Source organism: Gigantopelta aegis, chromosome 3 (genome assembly GCF_016097555.1).
Source record: "Gigantopelta aegis isolate Gae_Host chromosome 3, Gae_host_genome, whole genome shotgun sequence".
Lineage (NCBI taxonomy): Eukaryota > Metazoa > Mollusca > Gastropoda > Neomphalida > Peltospiridae > Gigantopelta > Gigantopelta aegis.
Window position 1 is genome coordinate 18,598,382 of NC_054701.1, and position 20,676 is coordinate 18,619,057.

Below are 20,676 nucleotides of genomic sequence, written 5' to 3' on the forward strand. Positions count from 1 at the left end.
TATATGTGTTTAATAACAACTCAACACATTTTACAACTACTGTTATTTGGTCTGAGATGACATGTTTATTTTGACATTTCAGGAGAGAGCGAGAGAACGAGAGAGGGAGAGGGAGAGGTAGAGAGAGTTGGGGCTGATGCCGCCATTTGAATTTTGCTTCCATTATGTTTTTGGTTGTTTTTGGTTTTTTACTTTTTCATATCTATAATGCATTTATTATTAATATATTATAATTAATAATGCTATAAATATATACTCTTCAAAAAATGTAGGGGAACTTGAAACATTAATGTCAATATCAACTATTAGACCGAACATACGTTTTGATCACAGACATCCTAGTAAAGGACGTTCAGGTGTGTTTATCAACACACCGAAACACATTCCATAGTTTGCACGTGCATCACACAGTTGCCCCGAACACGTGCGTGGGGTGTCATTCCCGATTTTGACAATTTTCAGGAAGGTCGATTAATCACTGTGAAACATTATTTCTGTCAAACCTTTTCATTTTGTTGATCATACAGTTGTTATTGTTTTGTTTTAGTCATTTCTATTGTTTTAATTTGCGATGTACTGATAAAAAAGTAAACTTTCAAATTTCACTTATGACCCCAATCGTCCTTCAAGTTCTTTGGTGGTCATAAAACCTACTGTAATACCGAACTACCTGTTGTACTGTTTGCCCAATTAATTCACTATTATCATATAACCATTTCCCGCAGCTTATATACCTTACAATTTTGGCAATTATAAATTGTTATTAGAGTTCCCCTACTTTTTTTTAAGAGTATATATTAGAGATAAATCTACTTCCACTGAGATTACTCACAATATGAGAGTCCAGCGTTCTACCATCTTGTTTGGTTAAAATTCCCATAGTGGAAGTTGACTTTTGTGCCACGTAAATACAAATCCACAACATAGTGTGATAATGTTTTGTACAAGATCCTTGATATGATAATATTTTACTTTTATATGCGTTGATCATTAAACAAATTATAGGCAAAATGTTTATCAAAGTATTTAAAACATGCGTTGTGAAATTGTCTCAAATTTCTTTCTTAATAATGAAATATTATCTTATTTTCAATCCGGTTTTTGGCCTGGCGACTCCACAGCTATTGTTACATTTCTTTGACTGTGTCATTTGTAAAACCTCTGATCGTGTCAGGCATAAAGGCTTACTATATAACTATAAGAATAACTGGAAAACTTATTCCATGGTGTAAGAGTTACTTAGAAAATCGTAAGCAATAACTGTGATCAATGGGTGTACAGCTGACAATTGGCAGGGGTACAACAGGGATCAGTTTTGAGGCCTCTCCTGTTTGTTACTTTATATTAATGACATTGTTGGCAATATTAGTTGTAATATTAGATTGTTTGCTGAAAGATGATACTTCTTTTAATATTAATTTTATATTATTATAATGTTGGATATAGTATAATAAATTCAGATCTTCTCTTGATATCAGACAGGGCGGAAAAATAACAGGTTACGTTCTCACCTGGTAAAACAGAATCAATTACGTTTCTAAGGAAACTCCATACTCGAATCCAACCGTTTTTATTTATCTAACTTGAAAATAAAAAAAGGTAAAACAAAAACCAATAAACATCTGTGTTAAACATTTCAAAATGTTGGGCAGTGGTTTGGTCAAACTTAGTTAATAAGCTTGGCCCATTGATAAATTGCTTTTGTAGCCTGGAGTATCGTTTGGATCATAAACCGCTGGATATGCTTTTTAATAAATTAAAAAAATGGTTTTGTTCTTGTTCGACTACTGCCTCTACATATGGGATGACGGTACTGAAGGTTAAGACAAATATTGGAACACTTTCATTTGCATGTTCGTCTAACCATTTGTGGTGCTGCTAGGGATAGCCTATTAATCACAATACATTCTATAACGAATCGGGATTTATTCCTTTAATCCAACGTCGTAAATTTTAAAATGCGTTTACCTTTTAACAAATTGGTTACATGTATGACTCCTAATTATTTGTCATTTTAGTGATCTCGACAGTAATGGAGTTGGCAAAGTATCCCCTTTGAAAAATTGATGAATTGAAAAACATTCATATTATAACTAAACTGCGAAAGGAATCAGTGTTGGCGTCAGAAATTCTGGACTGGAACGCCCTTGATATTAATATTAAAACTTTTTTTTTTAAACTTTAAAAAGACAATGTCCACCTGTAAATGTACCATATAAATACTTCTAGAATTTGGGTCACGCTCCAACCAAATAATCAGTTGTACACTTAGTGATGTAATGCCCATAGATTCACAAAACATATTTCTCATAATATTTTTTGTAGCTGTGGGCACGCTTTTGAAGATACAGACCACCTTTTGTTCTATTGTTCTTTGAATGATCATATTCACCCAGCCATGTCCTTTCACAGTAGCGGTTTTGATATTAAACCAGTGCAATGTGGACAAACGGATCATTCTTCCGAATTGAACCTAAATATAGCACAATCTGTAAGATCTATACGCATTAACAGCATCATATTATCAAAGCGATTTACTTTATAAATTACACAAAGTTATAGATTATAAGGTATGGTGTTAACATTTAAGATATTAATATCAGCAAACCTATGAAAGTATATCAGTTTTACTAAGTGGGGCTTTAAATCTGTCACTGACTTTGAAGTGTGTAATTTTGACCCACTCTTTTCAAATATCCACTATGCAGTTGTACTTACCTGTAAGATTCAGACGAACTGTGACATACAAACTAATCATAACCAATGTGTAAATGACGAGTTGGAGTCAATTAATATCCGTAAATGGAACGCCAATAAAAGTGAAGAATTATTAGCAATATCAATACAAACTTACTTCAATCACTATCGGTAATTCCCGATGATGAATCTATCAGTATCCCAACACGTGTAAACCAAACAGTCGACACGCTGAACAAGCTACACGTAAACATAGATTGGCACTTCGCCAGATAATAAGCTACCCTGGTTCAGTAAACGGTGCAAGCTTCTACGAACAAAATATTCTGAGGCAAAAAAAAAACAATTCTCGAAACATAAAACTATAGCAAATAAAATGAACTTAACACACGCAAGTAAATGCTATAAGAAATATATATTTAAATTTTATTCTTATTACAAATTTAAAACAGAGCAGAACATGAGGCTATTAAAAACAAATGACCCCAAAGAATTCTATAAAATATTTAAAGAGATAAAAAGCAGGACAGAAAGTGTACCACCGGTTGAAGACTTTTTTAATTATTTCAGTGAATTAAATAAGGACCCATCGGCTGATACAGTGCCCGACATAAATATTGATAATCTCGTAGAACATGTAAGCAACGGTGATATCATAAATGGAAGATTCAGCGAGGACGAAATACTAAAATCAATAAAACAACTAAAAAACAATAAAGCAGCAGGTGTAGATAAAATAATTAACGAATATATTAAATTTGACAGCCCATTTATTGCTCCCATTCTATGTTAAACTCTTTAATATTCTTTTAGACCATAATGTGTATCCAGAAGAATGGCTGACTGGAATAATTATACCAATATTTAAAAATAAAGGTAGTAGTTTATCCCCTGAAAACTATCGACCAATTACACTACTATGTTGCTGTTCAAAGTTATTTACAACAGTATTAAATAACCGGTTAACTACTTTTATTGAAGAAAACGATGTTATGAGCGAAGCCCAGGCTGCTTTCCGCAGAGGTTATTCGACTATAAATCACTTATTTACGCTTCATTCACTAATTGAAATCCTGAAAAAAAAAAGGAAAAAGAAACTATATTGTGCATTTGTGGATTTTGAAAAAGCTTTTAATATGATCCCAAGAGCACATCTATGGCACAAGTTACTAGAAAATAACATAAATGGCAAATTTGTTAGAATCATATATCAAATGTATCAAGATATAAAATCATTAATATTTGTAAATAACAATAAATCACCATTATTCGAATGCCATAATGGTGTACGTCAAGGTGAAAATTTATCCCCGATTTTATTTTCCCTGAATCTAAATGATCTAGAAAACTATTTACTTAATCACGGTTGTGAAGGTGTTTCTTCTATCGCAGATAATAAAAATAACACACTAGACATTGGAATATATCTTATTTGCTTATTGTACGCTGACGATACTGCTTTACTAGCAACAAGTGTAGTCAATTTACAACACACGTTAAATATATTCGATCAATATTGTAATATTTGGAAACTTAAAATAAATACTACAAAAACAAGTCTTAATTTTTAATGGAAATTCTAAAGATTATAAATATAGTTTTAAGATTGGAAAATCTACTCTAGAACACAAATATTTAGGTGCCATTTTTACTAAACTAAATAAATTCAAAAATACTCAGATTAAACTTAAACAACAGGCGACAAAGGCTATGTATTTCGTTCTGGCAAAAGCAAAAGATCGTCATCTATCAATAGAATGTAAACTCAAAATGTTTGACTCGATGGTTCTGCCAATATTATTATATGGATGTGAAATATGGGGATTCGAAAACAACGACATCTATAACTCTGTTCAAATCAATTTCATTAGACATATTCTTTCTGTGAAAAAAAGCTACCCCAATTTGCATGTTATATGATGAACTTGGTAGAATGCCAGTCTAGTTGACTATCCACAAAAGATTAATTTGTTATTGGGCACAAGTGTTCTCGGGGAAACAATCTAAACTATCTCTATTATTATACAAATCAATGATGAGAGACCATATTAGCAATGGAACTAACTATAACTGGATTGCTCCTGTTAAAAATATTTAGATCATTTAGGAATGAGTAATATATGGCTATCACAAACATTTCTATCGGTAAAATGGCTATCACAACAAATTAGCATACGACTAAACGACCAGTATTTACAAACATGGAAAAATAATATTTCAGAATCATCGAGAGGTAAAACCTACGAATATTTCAAAGACCAATGAAATTTTGAAAATTATTTTAATATTATTCCTGAAATATTATGGACTGTTATGATAAAATTTAGGACTTCTAACCATTATTTACCTGTTGAGACTGGATGTTGGAATACAGTTCTGTTAGAAGATAGACTTTGTACTCTTTGTGATGAAAACGACATAGGAGACGAATTTCATGATTTATTTGTATGTAGTTTTTTCAATAATACCCGGAAAGAATGGTTACGTCCATATTATTATATACGACCAAATATATATAAATTTAGAGAACTTATGAGCAGTAAAAGAATAAGCACACTAAAAAAATTAGCTAAATTCATGAATATAATTTTTCAAGTATTTAAACGCCCATAACAACAACAATACCCAACAACAACCAAAATTACCATACATTAACCAGTTAATGAAACTAAATGTCAACATACAATTATACTTGATATATTTTAAATCGTATTACATTATTTTATGTCATTATTATTATTTATTTATTTTATTTATATCTATATATTGTAATACCACTAATTATAAAGTACACAGTTGTAACTGAAATTTTCTGAATAATTATATTTTACAATATACGTCTACTCTGTTACATCGCAGAATGCATCTATATTGTTAATACACATATCTCTATAATGTAATATCATGTATTTATATTATTAATACACATATCTTTATAATGTAATGTCATGTACTGTATTTGTATTTGTATTCATATATGTACCAAGCAATGTATTCCTATTATTTGTATCCTCCTGTTAACCATCTTGTCAAAATCAGAATATGTATGTTCCTCTTACGCCGTTGCATAACGGTCTGAGTGTAATAAAGTTCTGTTCTGTTCTGGTATTAACATAGTATATTTTTTCCGTGTGTTGTTTTACCGGAATGTTGAATCATAGAAGTCACAAGTTGGCTTGCGGGTTATACTTCCTTTCCAACATGAAACATTGTTTACAACGTGTTAATACATATACTAATGCAGGTCTCAGCTCATTGGGTGAATGACACACATTCATTTCAATTCATTTCAACTTATTTTCGTGCTTATATCCAATTAAGGTTCAAGCACGCTGTCCTGGGCACACGCCTCAGCTATCTGGGCTGTCTGTCCAGGACAGTAGGTTAATTGTTAGTTGGTTAGTAGTTAGTGAGAGAGCAGAGGGTGTAGTGGCCTTACACCTACCCATTGAGCCCTTAAGAACTCGCTCTGGGTTGGAGCCGGTACCGGGCTGCGAACCTGTACCTACCAGCCTGTAGTCCGATGGCTTAACCACTACGCCATCGAGGCCGGTAATGACACACAGGCAACCCAGTAGCACTGTAAGAGTTCCGTGTGTTGTTTTACTGGAGTGTTAAAGAGACAATATATAGTTGTCATAGTGTAATCAACAACAACAACAACAACAACTTTATTCACATAAAGACCACCAACGGTGGTACATGTGAGACAGTGAATGTTGACAAGCAATGTACATAAGTTTACATCCATACAAATACATTACTATTGGTCTCTATATTTTGTCATTATAATACATGTGTACTTACAAATTTGCTAAGTTTCCTCAATTTTGACAGCTGTTTCTGTTTAAATAACAAAGTAAACTTATACAAATCTGGTCTCATAATAAATTATTTTAAAGATATAATTGTCTTTCTATCAAAAATGCAGGGCATTCAAGCAGAGCATGGTATTCATCTCCTACACACTGATTCTAGCATAGTGTACACTATCTCTCATGTTATGGTTGCTACTCCATCGTCCTCGTTCTACGGGTAATAGATGATTGGCAGTACGTAATTTAAGTAATGGAAGTGACAAATTGTTTGACAAATATATATAAATTTCTTGACTAAATTCTTGTTTAATACAGTCATACATTTTACCCTTTGATATATTCAACTTATTACTATTCCATTGTTGTCGAAACTGATCCTTAAGTCTTGTTTCTATTGTGGATAGCAACCATCCCTTACTTGAAAAACGCTGTTGTTGCCATACAAAACTTAACTCACAGTTATCTAAAATACTCTTAACATTGAATAACCATAAAGATGTGCATGTGCCAATATAATATTTATACAATAAATTATTATATAATATAGATATTCATTTATTGTCCTTGTCCAAAATAATTTTACACCAATATGATATTATCCTTTTGTTAATTTGTAAACATATGGGCATTTTACCAATTTCTCTATAGAGAATATTATCAGGAGTATTTTTCTTTACGTGTAAACAAATTTTAATGAAATTACTTTGCAGACGCTCTAATATATCAATATTGCTGTATCCTCAAATTTCAGAACCATATATTATTATTGGGATAATCATATGATCATATGCCTTAAAAAGACAGTCTAGCGGTAAATTAATATTTCTAGAGACGCCTGCAAACCCGTGACAACAATTAAAATACATGATGTCTTTGATTGCTCGTAACATAATGTATTAGTGCTTCATACTGCATGTAATTGGTCTGATTGGCAGGTTGCTAACTAAGTAGAGACCACGGCAGACGGCAGATTACCAGTTAACTAATTCTAATCAATGTACATGTAAAAATAAATATATAAACTGTATTGTTATAAAGTTGAAATTGTAGCACAGTGACAATATCAACTTGTTTAGGTCAAATGACATTCATAGAAGATGGTAATAACCACCTTCAGTTTCATCTTCATATGTTATTCCATGTCTTAATGACATCACTGCATTTTCAACTTTTATACCCAAAGGTCTGATTTGTTAACTCTGACACGGTACATCATCATGCTTGTACAATAAACACAATAACTAATTTCTTTGAATAAGATTGTTAAATGGTGAAATTGGAACATAGAATTATGATTTTCAAATGTTAAGGATACACTTCTTACATGTATTTATTACTCATTATCTAAAGATGTACACTGTTGTAGTTGGTTTGTTTGTTTGGTTTTAGGCACATGTAACTCAGATGCATTTTGCAATATTTAAACAAAATCACAAAATCCATACATGTATACATCCTGCATTATATCCATTAATACAATTGTATTTTTACTGTTATATTTCAGGGGTCATTTCCATAGTCAGAAGTTATTTAAAAGAATCAAAAAGTGGTTTTGGACTGCCAGTGTCAGAAATGATAGAAATAGAAAAACACAAATATTATGAGTGTAACTGAATTTCCTAAAATAAAATTAATATTTTTAATATATGGCTTTTGTTTTCAGTGATAACTGTTAATATTGGTGTCTGATTATGGCCTGACTTAATATTATACTGTTTTATGCTTGTTTACATATACGAGCCATTTGTGACCTAGTGCTGAGCAGCTTGTGGTCTTGTGATATGTGTGTGCGGTGTGTCTAACATCTGCTTCTATGATGATATCAAATTGACATATTGCTATAACTTACTAAAAGATACTTTGAAGCTGCATCTATGGTGATATTTGATTGACATTGGGCCGCCCTCAGATTACCATAACTTCCATATTCCAGTAACATCCACTTTTGTTGATGTTGGACCACCCTTACAGTGAAACCCGAAAAGTCACACTGTAGTACCTATTCCACTCTAACAGCTTTAGGTATAATGAGTATCCTGTTATATAATATTCATATTTGCTGATAATGGGCTGGCATCTATCCGACATTGGTTGATGTCTGCCAACAACGGACCGCTTTCATATAGATGAGCAAAAAGGATTATGGACCGACATAGGCAACCAGTAATGTTCATAACTACTATGTTGGCAACCAACAGCGGGCCGACATTGGCAACCGACAGCGAACCGACATTGGCAACCGACAAAATGCCAATGGTTGAGCTGATGGTGGACCGTCGAAGGGTATCTATTTAATGTCGTTGGCCAACAATGGTCCACTTTTTAACAGTAGTTTTGTATGGATGAGCAAAAGGGACTATGGGCTGATGTTGGCAACTGACAGCATGCCAACGATTGAGTCGATGGTGGGCCATCGATGGGCCGACATCGGTTTAATGTCGCTAATCGACAGCGGACCGCTTTCGTACAGACAAACAAAACGGACTGCGGTCATATCTTGGCAACCAGCGGGCCGACGATTCAGTCGACGATGGGCTATCGATGGCCCAATGTAAAAGGTCTGCTGGCTACTTTTTACTCTACTATGTTTCCCTTTATGATTTTAATTATGTATATTTTGTATATGTAGCTCATGTATATATTTAAATGTGTGCGAGTTCTCGGCTTGGTCTAAATATGTGTACTGTACGCTTTATACCAAACACAGTAGCCTACTTATAGTTTGTACGTAATGGTCGAGATGATTTGTATGATACCGTATGTGACGTCATCTCGTGCAGAGGCATTTATATATAGGTGTACCACCTGTTTGCCAATACACTTCTTTTATTGAATAAATATTGTTTTGTTTTGTTTTTGAATACTTGGGTGCATAACGTTTCCGTTTTCAGAACGCTGGAAAAGTTACAATGCAGAATTATTATTGAATGTTTTGTTTGTTTGTTTGTTTGAGAATATTAGAGCACCTGACTTTGCTTCAAGAAAACCTTGTAATTTAAAAAAATGTACTATTTACGAAATATGGACTTGAAGTGAAATTACGGTAATATAATGTTATATTTAATTATTTATTGAGTACAAAGCCAAAACAAGGTTGCGAAAAGTGACTGTCGTCGACATTACTTAATACTAGGGGTCTCCTACAGAAAAGGTGCGAAACACTGAAACATATTCTTCCGGCATTGTATTCCGTTTCCTTGTTGGCATGCGCATTAATGTCAACAAAAGCGAAATAATGGCACACGTGCAAAAACCGAGATTAAAGGCGAGATCCATTGATAAAGATATCCTGGAATTGTTCTGGCAACTGTCAGAAGGAAAGGAACCGTCACGTATTGCTGCTGTATCGGAGCTTGTCTCCAAGTTACTTCAAAAACAGACAAAGGTTAATTCTCAACCTTATCCTCCTTCCAACTTCAGAATCCAACAGCATGCGATTTTTTTTTTTATAATCTCTTGGTTGGGGGGGGGGGGGGGAGAGACATAAACTGTTAATAAATAAACTGGTGTTTTCATGATGACGACGTCTCAGACTGCATATGCTATCCTGGTTTTTTTTTTTTCTGGTTTATTATGATATCGACATCTACTTGATTTAGGGCTAGTTTTGGTTTCATGATCAGAAAATTGTGTCTGATGAATGCAAAACCTGTAGCTATTTCCCCCCAAAAAAATCAATTAACACACAAATTTTTTCACCAAATTAAAATAATATTTGCCAATAGTTTTTAAAATCTGCAAACTAGTCCAAGGTCGTGGTATGTGCTTTCCTGTCTGTGGGAAAGTGCATAGATAAAAGATCCCTTGCTGCATTAAGATTGTTACTTTTTCAGTAATTGTTTTTACATTTTTTAATCAACCATATAAACTTAACAGTTAGTAACATTTTACAGCCATTTAGCAGAAGTGGAGATTAAAACACACATAACTGTGGATAAAAGGGTATGCTGTCAAAACGGCCCCATGATAAAACGGCCCTGAACATGTAAGTCAAAACAGCCAAAGAAAAAAGTTAAAAGGGCCAAAGAAAATGGTCAAAATGGCCAAAGAAAAAAGTCAAAACGGCCAAAAGAAATGGTCAAAATGGCCAATAGGTACTATCACGTTAAATTAATTCCCATTAGTAATAATTAATAATCAATATAGCCTATATCACAGGCAGTTCAAAAATATGTATCAAAACAACGGAATCACTGGTAACAATTTATTAGCCTACACAACGCAATTTACTATTGTAATTAAGACCACCAATTTACATTTTATTTAACAACACTGATAGACCGACCCGGCCTTGCCCCCAGGACGAGTTCCATGTGGCGCTACTCATCGGGGTGCCGTGCATGCCCGCCCTGTAATTCATTATTTTAATAATTCAATCACAGAAAGGGAAGGGGGGTGGGGGTTAGTGGACCATCTAGGCTTTCCAGGTGAGTGCGTATCTTCTGAACGAGTTCCTAGTGGCGCTGGGGTGGGGCCTGTCCCCCAATTTACTAATATAAGGACCATCTGAAAAGGCTTTACAGGTGAGTAACAGCGTATAACTTTACAGTGAGTGTATCGAGTTTGTATAAGAGTTCCTAGTGGCGCTGCTCACCCGGGAGCCACAACGGGCCTGTCCCCCAATTTACTAATATAATTAAGACCACCAATTGACCGTGTATTTGAAAAGACCGATAGACCGATCTTTGATACCGTCGGCAGGTAACAGCAATTAGCCTTTTAACTTCTACAGTGAGTGTATCGAGTTTGTATAAAATCTGCTTTACAAACATTTCATGATACCATTCGTGTTTTTATTAGGTAATCGGTTAGGTATTCGGAGTGTTTTAAGGCTCGGGCGGTTTTGTTAATTGTCAAATCAACAGGAGTAACTTTTCCTCTGTCCTGGGTAAAAAAAAATCAAAAAGAAATCGCTGTGAGTTAATCTTGAAAGAGAGCTCTTCCTTAAATATCAATAAAATATTGGTTTAATGCAACCATAGTTTGTAATAAATAGTTTTCATCGTAAATGTATTTGTTAGCATTCCCTCTCATTTTTGGGGTTTGGGCTTTGAGGTAGGGTTGGGGTGGGATGCCCTTTGCTTGGTGCAATCTCTTGTATAATAGCTCGGGCGATGTATTTGAAATGGCTATAATAATAACTATTCATGTTTCTCCAAAACTTACCTGTACTTAAAATCTACATATTAACACAGATGTACTAGTACACTAACCACATATGTAGATCTTAAACTCTTTGTTTATTCAAACATAAATAAGACGCAGATAATATCCGTGTAGTGAGACCGTACTATAAAAACTGTCTTTGCACAGTTATCTTTCTCGACACTTGTGTAGATGAAATACATTTTTAAAGTATTATATCTAAGGCCGTCTTGACTTTTTTCAAGGGCCGTTTTGACTTTTGTTAAGGGCCGTTTTGACTTTTTCACTTTGGCCGTTTTGACTTTTTTATGGCCATTTTGACCAATTATTGTTAAGGCCGTTTAGTACTGGGGCCGTTATGACTACGATCCGGATAAAAGTTGGCTTGAAAGATAAATATTTCTTTTATATAGTATGTCAATTAACAAAGGACTGGGATTATTTCTGTATAAAGATTTAATTTTCTACTCATTTATGTATTAAAAATTTGCTGATAAATGTGTTAATAAATGTTTTTGTAAAATATTGCTGCATTCATGGTTGATGCATTACTTCAAATACTTGCATTATAAATGACTAAAACACATCTACTGAAAAAAGGATTAATGTAAAATTTGACATTACAAATAAATAACCTTTCAAATAATACCAAACTTGTCTCACTTGAATAAGTTTTAAAAAATTACCTATTTGTTTACCTGACCACGGAATTGGCCGTTAACCGGTTCTGACTGTTTTTCTCATTCTTTATCACAAACCAAAAAAAATCTTTTCCACCTACTGGTAATGGTATTTCTGGTAATAAGGAAGAGCTTTCCAGTATCTCACACAGTGCATCTACATTTAGAAACAGTGGCATAGTGTGGGTTGCCAGCACCCGGGCCAAGGCAAGTATTACGCCCCCTAACCAGTGGACCGTTAGCACTCCCCGATTCCCTTCCACCAGTCCAGAATTTTGTGCCCGGGGCAACCGCCCAGGTGGCCCACCCATGCTACACCACTGTTGAGAAAACGGCCATGTAACCTCTGTCCTGGTTCCCTGTTGATAAAGAAACATTATTCACAAGTGTCTTCCGAATTGATGTTTCATTGACGTCTTGCAGTTTACTACAATCTGATTCTTCTATATTAAAATCAACGTGACGCGAAGCAGACACGGTCATATTTTCTGAATTATCAGCTTGACGTCTTCCTTGCATTTGATTTTCTGACAAACTGATATCTGATAGTGATTCATCTGTCCCCAGAGGTGGTGATATATGTATACATGAATTGTCAGTTTGAATCCAAATTTCAAACACATTAAAGTCTCTCTTTTTTAAATTATATTTTATTTTTATAATTTTTTATAGTAATTCTGTGTTTAAGTGAAAAGTCCACTGATAGCAATTTTGTTCCTGCCAATGGCAATTTTGATAAAGTGATTTTTGTTGTATGCAAAATGCATCAGAGGGTACCAAGTCTCCTAAGTACATGTATGTGACCTAATTAATCTGATGTCATGATGAGTGTGTTATACCTTAGCGCATGTCATGATGTTGTTAGATTACATCACATCAATCCACCTCTCTTGAAGACTATTCCATAAACAAGCAAAATGGCAGACAGCACAAAATAGCATGTATTTTGTCCTTTACGATCTCAGCAAAGTCAATATCAGTGACATTGTTACACTCTTTTTATGTGCAATCTGTGTTGCTGTAATAGTTTTTTCATGATTTGTGTCTGGACAAAATTTGGGGGAAATCTAACAGTAATTAAAATTTGGAGAGTAATTTATCGTAGTTAACAATTTGGTTCGGACTTTAGAAATATTTTGTTTATAAATTATGTGTTCATCTTGTTTGTTTTAGGACGAGTTTGCCACAGTGCTCCAGTATGTGTTACAAAGACTGGTCAAGGGTCTCGCCTCGGGAAGGAAGTTCGCACGACTTGGCTACTCCATGGCTCTTACACAGGTTACTGCTCTTTTGGTTTTGAAATGTCAAGAAGTTTTTGGTTATAAATTTAATTGTTTTTCAAACATTAAATTGTAGACAAAAATAGATAATTAAATTTCTGTTATATTCATTACAATTCAACCTCATCCCATTGGTCCAGCCATAGCAAAGCGAGTTTATTAATTTCTCAAAGGAAAGAAATGTTTTATTTAATGACGCACTCAACACATTTTATTTACAGTTATATGATGTCAGTTAAGGACCTCACAGATATTAAGAGAGGAAACCCACTGTCACCACTTCATGGGCTACTCTTTCTATTTAGCAGCAAGGGATCTTTTATATGCACCATCCCACAGACAGGATAATACTTACCACAGCCTTTATTACACCAGTTGTGGAGCACTATCTGGACCGAGAAATAGCCCAATGGGCCCATCAATGGGGATCGATCCCAAACCAACTGGGCTACATCCCGTCCCTAATTTCCCGATGGAAATAAAAATAACATTGTCGGGGAACGTCATATCTGATGTTGTCATTTTATGTAGGTATTTTGTCGTCTTGAGTGTATGCTAAACTTATGTGTCCATTTCATATAAATTGTAAGTCCTATATTAATGAAACTTGTAGTTGCATTGATGAATTTACCCAGGGCTTTTAAAATTTATGTTTTCTAAAAATAATGTTTAACTTAATAATTTTTTAGTTTTTTTTGTTACATCCCAAATTATTTTTTTATTTGCCAAATCAGTTTATGGTGGGTGAAACTTTATTCCAAGCAATTTTTGTTAAAACTAAAAAGGGTGGGATTTAGCTCATTCATATAGAGTGCATGCCTGAGGTGCTTCCGTCGTAGGATCAAACCCACTTGGTGGTTCCTTTGTTTTATTGGGTGTTTTTTCCCATCCCAACCAATGCCCCATGACTGGTATATCACGGGCCATCGAATATGCTGTCCTGTCTATGGGAAAGTGCATATAAAAGATCCCTTGCTGCAGATGGAAAAAGACACTGTCAAAATAACCAATATCAATAATTATTAAATAAAACAAATGAATCTTATTTCAAAAGACCACTCTTTGATATTTTTATGTGAAGGCAACTGTCTCAGCTATAGTCCGTCCCATAATTCTATAAAAAAAAATTGTAAATAATTTCAGTTTGGTTTGAGAAAAGTAAACGTGTTTTGGAAACAAACCAAAAAATACTTTTTTGTGTGCAATTTACAAATCAGTCTGCTCAGAAATAAATAATTTGTAGTAAATTTCATAGTATGAAAAAAAGCGTTCCATATGCGATGGACTAAAGGTACGGCACTGGTTTACCATTTATTTCTTCACCTAACCTTCAACAGTATTTGACATTAGTTCGTAAATTTTTTATATTTTATTGCTATTATAAAAAAAAATAAAATGAGACATTGACCCAATGTAATCACATTAATGTCACTGATGATTTCAGGTTTTACGAGAGTTTGAGATGATTACAGTCGAAGATGTGCTGCAAATGTCGGAGAAATGTCTGACTTTAAAACATAATTTAACTAAATCTGTAAGTATTGGCTAGGATTAATTTTTACATGTATGATGTTATAAACTCATGTAATTCTGCCAGCAGTTAAATACTTTCTGATTCTGCCTTTTTAATATATTAGTAATGTATATACTCAGTTATTAGTGTTGTATATATATTATATATATCTAGTGATGTGTGTGTGTGTGTCTATACATATATATATATATGTATATATATATATATATATATATATATATATATATATATATATATATATATATATATATATATATATATATATATATGTATATATATGTTTCTGCCAGAGGGTAAAACGGGTATGGCACTATACCCAATTTTTTTGCAGATTTTTTTTTTTTAAGTTAACCTTTTGACACAATTATATTTTTTTTTGAACCCTGAACCTAACCCATCTTCTTTCTAGGGGAGGACCCCATATCCCCTGTCACCTGTGGTTGCATTCAGCACACACATTGTAAATATTCAATTGCATAGTGCCATACCCAAAAATTTCTTTCTGGGAGAAACCCTGCCATGGGTACTGCACTGATGAAAAGATCATGTAAATATTATATTTTATGGTTAGGCCTAACAAAATAAATTTATGGTCTCTAGTCGATTTTGACCCTCATATGTCAACTTTTTTATATATAAATTTCCTGCGGTATGACGCTGTTTTTTGCCTGCCATTTCTTGCTGTGACGTAAAACCACATTTGGAGCCAAAATGCCATCGCTCTTGAACTGGAACGTGCATTCTGATTTTAATTTAAATATGTCCTTTATTTCAGTATCAAATATACCCACCTTTTCTGTGCTATCCGTGCTTTAGAAAAAAATGGGGGGAAAAGCCGCAGCAATTCTGGAACTTTGGTCTGACTAGAGACCAACATTTTTTAAATTATTTTTTAGGGCCTTGATACAGATGTTTATATCTTTGTTGTGGACAGTATAGGAAAGTTCCATAATTTTTAATTTGTGGTACTACCTTAAAAGTATCTTTTATTACAAAACGTGTTAATAATTGACTTAGATCAGTAGATACCTTCATAGTATTCCTTTGTACATATAGATATGTTAACTGTTTAAAAAAACCCAAACATTAACAAATATTAGATTAGATTTTTGTTTAAAAAAAGAGTTGAGAATAGGACAGCTCAAATTGTTGCAGATGGGACTATGTGAAAAGTTTATTGACATGTTTATTTCATTGTGTTTGTTTGACTCCAGGAAGCTGGCAATGTGACATTGGGAAAGGCGTTTGTCTGTCTCACACTTATGCAGTCAGGGAGGTTGTTTAAGGTAAGTGTTGTACTGTAGATCTATTATTTATTATAAATTTATGAAACCTAGCAGGGATATTGTTATACCACTGGCATAGCCCAAAGGGGCCATGCCCCCACACCCAGTCACAACTCATTTTCTTTTTTTTCCCCACCACCTTTTATACTTGCCTGTTGCCCCATAACATAATTCACAGCCAGTTTGTGTCTCCCTCCCTCCCCAATATCAAGCCCTGGCTGGCTGTGCCTAGATACATCTTCTGATGTCAATGACCCCGAGGTGTAGTATGTCATAGGATTGACCCTCCTAGATCTACTCTTTTTTTTCTTTTCCCCCCCCCGTCCTATTCATTGACCATACTGGTATTTGAAAGGCAATTTAATGCCTTGTTTGTGGGAATGTGCATTTAAATGACCATCTGTAATGATGAGATGATCCATGTGATATAAAAGACTGTGTTGATTTTCTATAATGTTATTTAACAATTATGTGTTTCATTTGCCCATTGGAAATTCAGGGTGAGGTGAGTGTCATGTCTGACATTTTTATATATTCTAATACAAAATTCAAATATAATGATCAAACCTGTTAGCTAATTGAGTTGTAGAAAATGAATTTTTGCACTGTATGCTTCATAACAAAATTCCTGCCATTGTTTATTACTTTTGTAAGTTATTTGTGTTTATTATTTCAGGGCTCGAAAAAACTAGTGCAGAAAGTTGTCACTCTGCTGGTATACCTGCCCCGAGAGAAGACGTACCTTCACCCAATCTGTATCCGTGCACTGTCGATGATAATTGCCACGGTAATGTGAAAATTGTATCCATGCACTGTCAATAATAATTGCCACGCTAATGTAAAAATTGTATCCGCACTGTTGATGATAATTGCTACACTAATGTAAAAATTGTATCCATGTTCTGTCGATGATAATTGCCACGGTAATTTAAAAAAGCTTTATCTGTGCACTGTTGATGATAATTGCCATGGTAATGTAAAAACATGTCCTTGCATTCACTTTCTTTACTACATTGGTGTGAACTTTTTTCTAACTCTCCTTGAAGTTAACAAGAAGTATTGTTATACATTAATGTGATATAATTTCTATTATAATTTCAGTTTGAATGTTCACTGTTTAATTCTGTGACTATATTTTATCAGTTGAGCAAAAAGTTGCTTTGTGGGGCAATTTTCATTAGTTTTTCGCCTTAGAGTGACGTCATTCTTTGTGGGGATATTGCAGTGAGCTAACAGCTGAGCAAACAGTCTGAAGTAATATTTTCCTCAGCTGATAGCTGTCATGTGCTTTAGATCATTCCCTGTTCATGAGGGTGTGACGTAGCCCACTGGTAAAGTGCTCACTTCATGGTTGGTTGGTTGGTTTAGGATCGATCCCCATCAGTGGGCCCATTGGGCTATTGCTCATTCCAGCCAGTGCACCACGACTGGTATATCAAATGCAGTGGTTTGTGATATCCTGTCTGTGGGTCCGAAGCCATAGAATCGTAAATAAAATGTGTTGAGTGAGTCGTTAAATAAACCATTCTATGGAATGATGCATATAAAAAAAACCTTACTATTAATGGAAAAATGCAACAGATCATTAATAAATTAATGTGCTCTAGTGGTGTCATTTAACAAAACAAACTCTTCGTTTTTTTTCTCAAGACTATAAGTGTTGAAATAATATGTTGGACATGAAATATCTATACTTTAAAATGTTGTGAGGTGTCATTAAACTAAGATTCTATTTCTGAACTCTGGTGTGAGTAGTTTGTTTTCCCTGTTTCAGGTGAACACGAAGGTCTTTGAGAAGTACGTCTACCCTCAGTTGCAGGATCAGCTGACGAAAGGCTGGCAGTCAGCCACACCCGATGATATCCTGTTGCTTGATGTCTGCTGTCAGCACCAAATGGTGAAAGAAATTATGTTTTCAGTTGGCAACCCGGTCAACATCATTTTATTCTTTTCTGTCCAACCTACTGTTTTTTAGGGGGGTGGGGGGGTCTTTTTATTTTGTTTTGCTTTTCACATAGAGCACTAGCCAAAGCTTCTGTACGGGCAAGTGGTTTTCTCAAACATTTGTTGAATGCTGTGTGTATAATATTAAATTCTGTATCTATGAAGTGCATGATTTTAGTTCAGAAAATTATAAGCAAGGAGTCTGTATATGCTATGTATTTACGAAGTGTATGATTTATGTTTCAGGAGACGGTGGATAAGGACTTTATTAAGGAACACTGGGACTACTACCCTTTAATATGTCCCAAAAATTACCAACACATTTCACGAATTCTCATGGTAGGTACACACTGTTTGTAATTTGTATCTGTCTGTAATTTGTATCTGTCTGTTATTTGTATCTGTGTGTAATTTGTATCTGTGTGTAATTTGTATCTGTCTGTTATTTGTATCTGTCTGTAATTTGTATCTGTCTGTTATTTGTATCTGTCTGTTATTTATATCTGTCTGTAATTTGTATCTGTCTGTTATTTGTATCTGTCTGTAATTTGTATCTTTTTGTTATTTGTATCTGTGTGTTATTTGTATCTGTCTGTTATTTGTATCTGTGTGTTTTTTGTATCTGTCTGTAATTTGTATCTGTCTGTTATTTGTATCTGTCTGTTATTTGTATCTGTGTGTTATTTGTATCTGTCTGTAATTTGTATCTGTCTGTTATTTGTATCTGTCTGTTATTTGTATCTGTGTGTAATTTGTATCTGTCTGTTATTTGTATCTGTCTGTTATTTGTATCTGTGTGTTATTTGTATCTGTGTGTAATTTGTATCTGTCTGTAAGTTGTATCTGTCTGTAAGTTGTATCTGTCTGTAAGTTGTATCTGTGTGTAATTTGTATCTGTCTATAATTTGTATCTGTGTGTAATTTGTATCTGTCTGTAATTTGGGGTGGGATTTAGCTCAGTCAGTTAAGCGCTCGCCTAAGGAGCTTGTGTCGCAGGATTGAACCACCTCAGTGAATCCGTTCAACTGATTAGGTTTTTTCTCGTAGCAACCAGTACACCACAACTGGTCAAAGGTCGTTGTATGTGTTTTCCTGTCTGTGCGAAAGTGCATATAAAATATCCCTTGCTGCTTTAGGAAAATGTAGCGGGTTTCCTCTGTTGACTACGAGTCAGAATTACCAAATGTTTGACATCCAATAGCCGATGAATAATTAATCAATGTGCTCTAGTGGTGTCATTAAACAAAACAAACTACTTCTTCTGTTTGTAATTTGTTCTGCGGAGGACAAAGATAAACAAGTAACTGTTCCATGATATGGGACAGAAGAACGTGAATGTAGCACCATTATGTCACATTGGATTGTTTCTACTCGGCCTGGAAGATTAAAATTGTAAAACATTATACAGTGTTTAAAATGTGGCTTGGTCAGTGACTTTTAAGAATGTTCAATCAAATTAAGTTTAATACCTACAGCACAAGATGCTGATCTTGTTGCAATATTTTGTTAGCTGGGAGCAGTTCATTAAAACATTGTCATTGCTTACAGAACCACAGCCAGTTTTATGTCTGTAAGTGTTGTGAAGTAACTGCTAATGGTAGAAATATGTAATAAATAATTACAAAGGATGTCAGCTTTGTTTTCTGATTTTGTTCAGGACTCGTCATTGAAGTTCCCACTAGTTCATGAAATCGTTGATATCATCATCAAGCATGTGATATCTCTAGAACTCGGTGTGCAGACCTTCTGGAGTGAAGTTGTCCGTAAGTACATGAGTTTGTTGTCTTGTGAACTCCTGAGTCTAATGTTTAATCAAATTCTTATTAGTGAACCACATGCTGGACTCCTGTAGAGCAAACAATAGAACATTTGTGTGTATTATTGGGTAGATTTTTATTGTTATATTTAGTTTAAATTTTACACAACATTTGACAAGATGTTCTTATTTCTGTTGCAGACGATTTGTTTGATGGTAATGTCAAGCGACAGCATCTGGGGTTGACAGTGTTCGGCAAACTGCTGCCACATATTCGCACAGCTGAAGAGGTAGATTCTGAATATTACACTAATACCAATAATGTCAACACTAGGAGAGTAATTGTTATCTCCCCTTAGCATCTCACCTTAGCAATTAATCACTCCCTTCAATTTGCGTCTTATCTAAGTCTTGATATCTGATTGTTAGCTAACTCTAGTTAGTGAAAAACATACACAATGAAGTCACCTACTTTAAAGCATTTGCATTGACATCTCTCAATTTTTATTGTTAAATTTGTAATAAAATGCTGTCAT

The 20,676-nt window shown here is 34.2% G+C and overlaps 1 protein-coding gene across 1 annotated transcript in view; it reads left to right on the forward strand.

Annotated features, from left to right (window-relative positions):
* Window positions 1-8,696: 8,696 nt before the first annotated feature.
* Window positions 8,697-20,676, forward strand: part of LOC121368526 (myb-binding protein 1A-like protein) — a 47,143-nt gene continuing 35,163 nt past the window's right edge. The window contains exons 1-10 of the mRNA XM_041493263.1: window positions 8,697-8,798; window positions 9,649-9,900; window positions 13,514-13,618; window positions 15,065-15,154; window positions 16,369-16,440; window positions 17,117-17,227; window positions 18,215-18,337; window positions 18,631-18,723; window positions 20,042-20,147; window positions 20,342-20,430. Coding sequence (XP_041349197.1) covers window positions 8,697-8,798; window positions 9,649-9,900; window positions 13,514-13,618; window positions 15,065-15,154; window positions 16,369-16,440; window positions 17,117-17,227; window positions 18,215-18,337; window positions 18,631-18,723; window positions 20,042-20,147; window positions 20,342-20,430 — 1,143 coding nt within the window. The remainder of the gene's footprint in view (window positions 8,799-9,648; window positions 9,901-13,513; window positions 13,619-15,064; window positions 15,155-16,368; window positions 16,441-17,116; window positions 17,228-18,214; window positions 18,338-18,630; window positions 18,724-20,041; window positions 20,148-20,341; window positions 20,431-20,676) is intronic.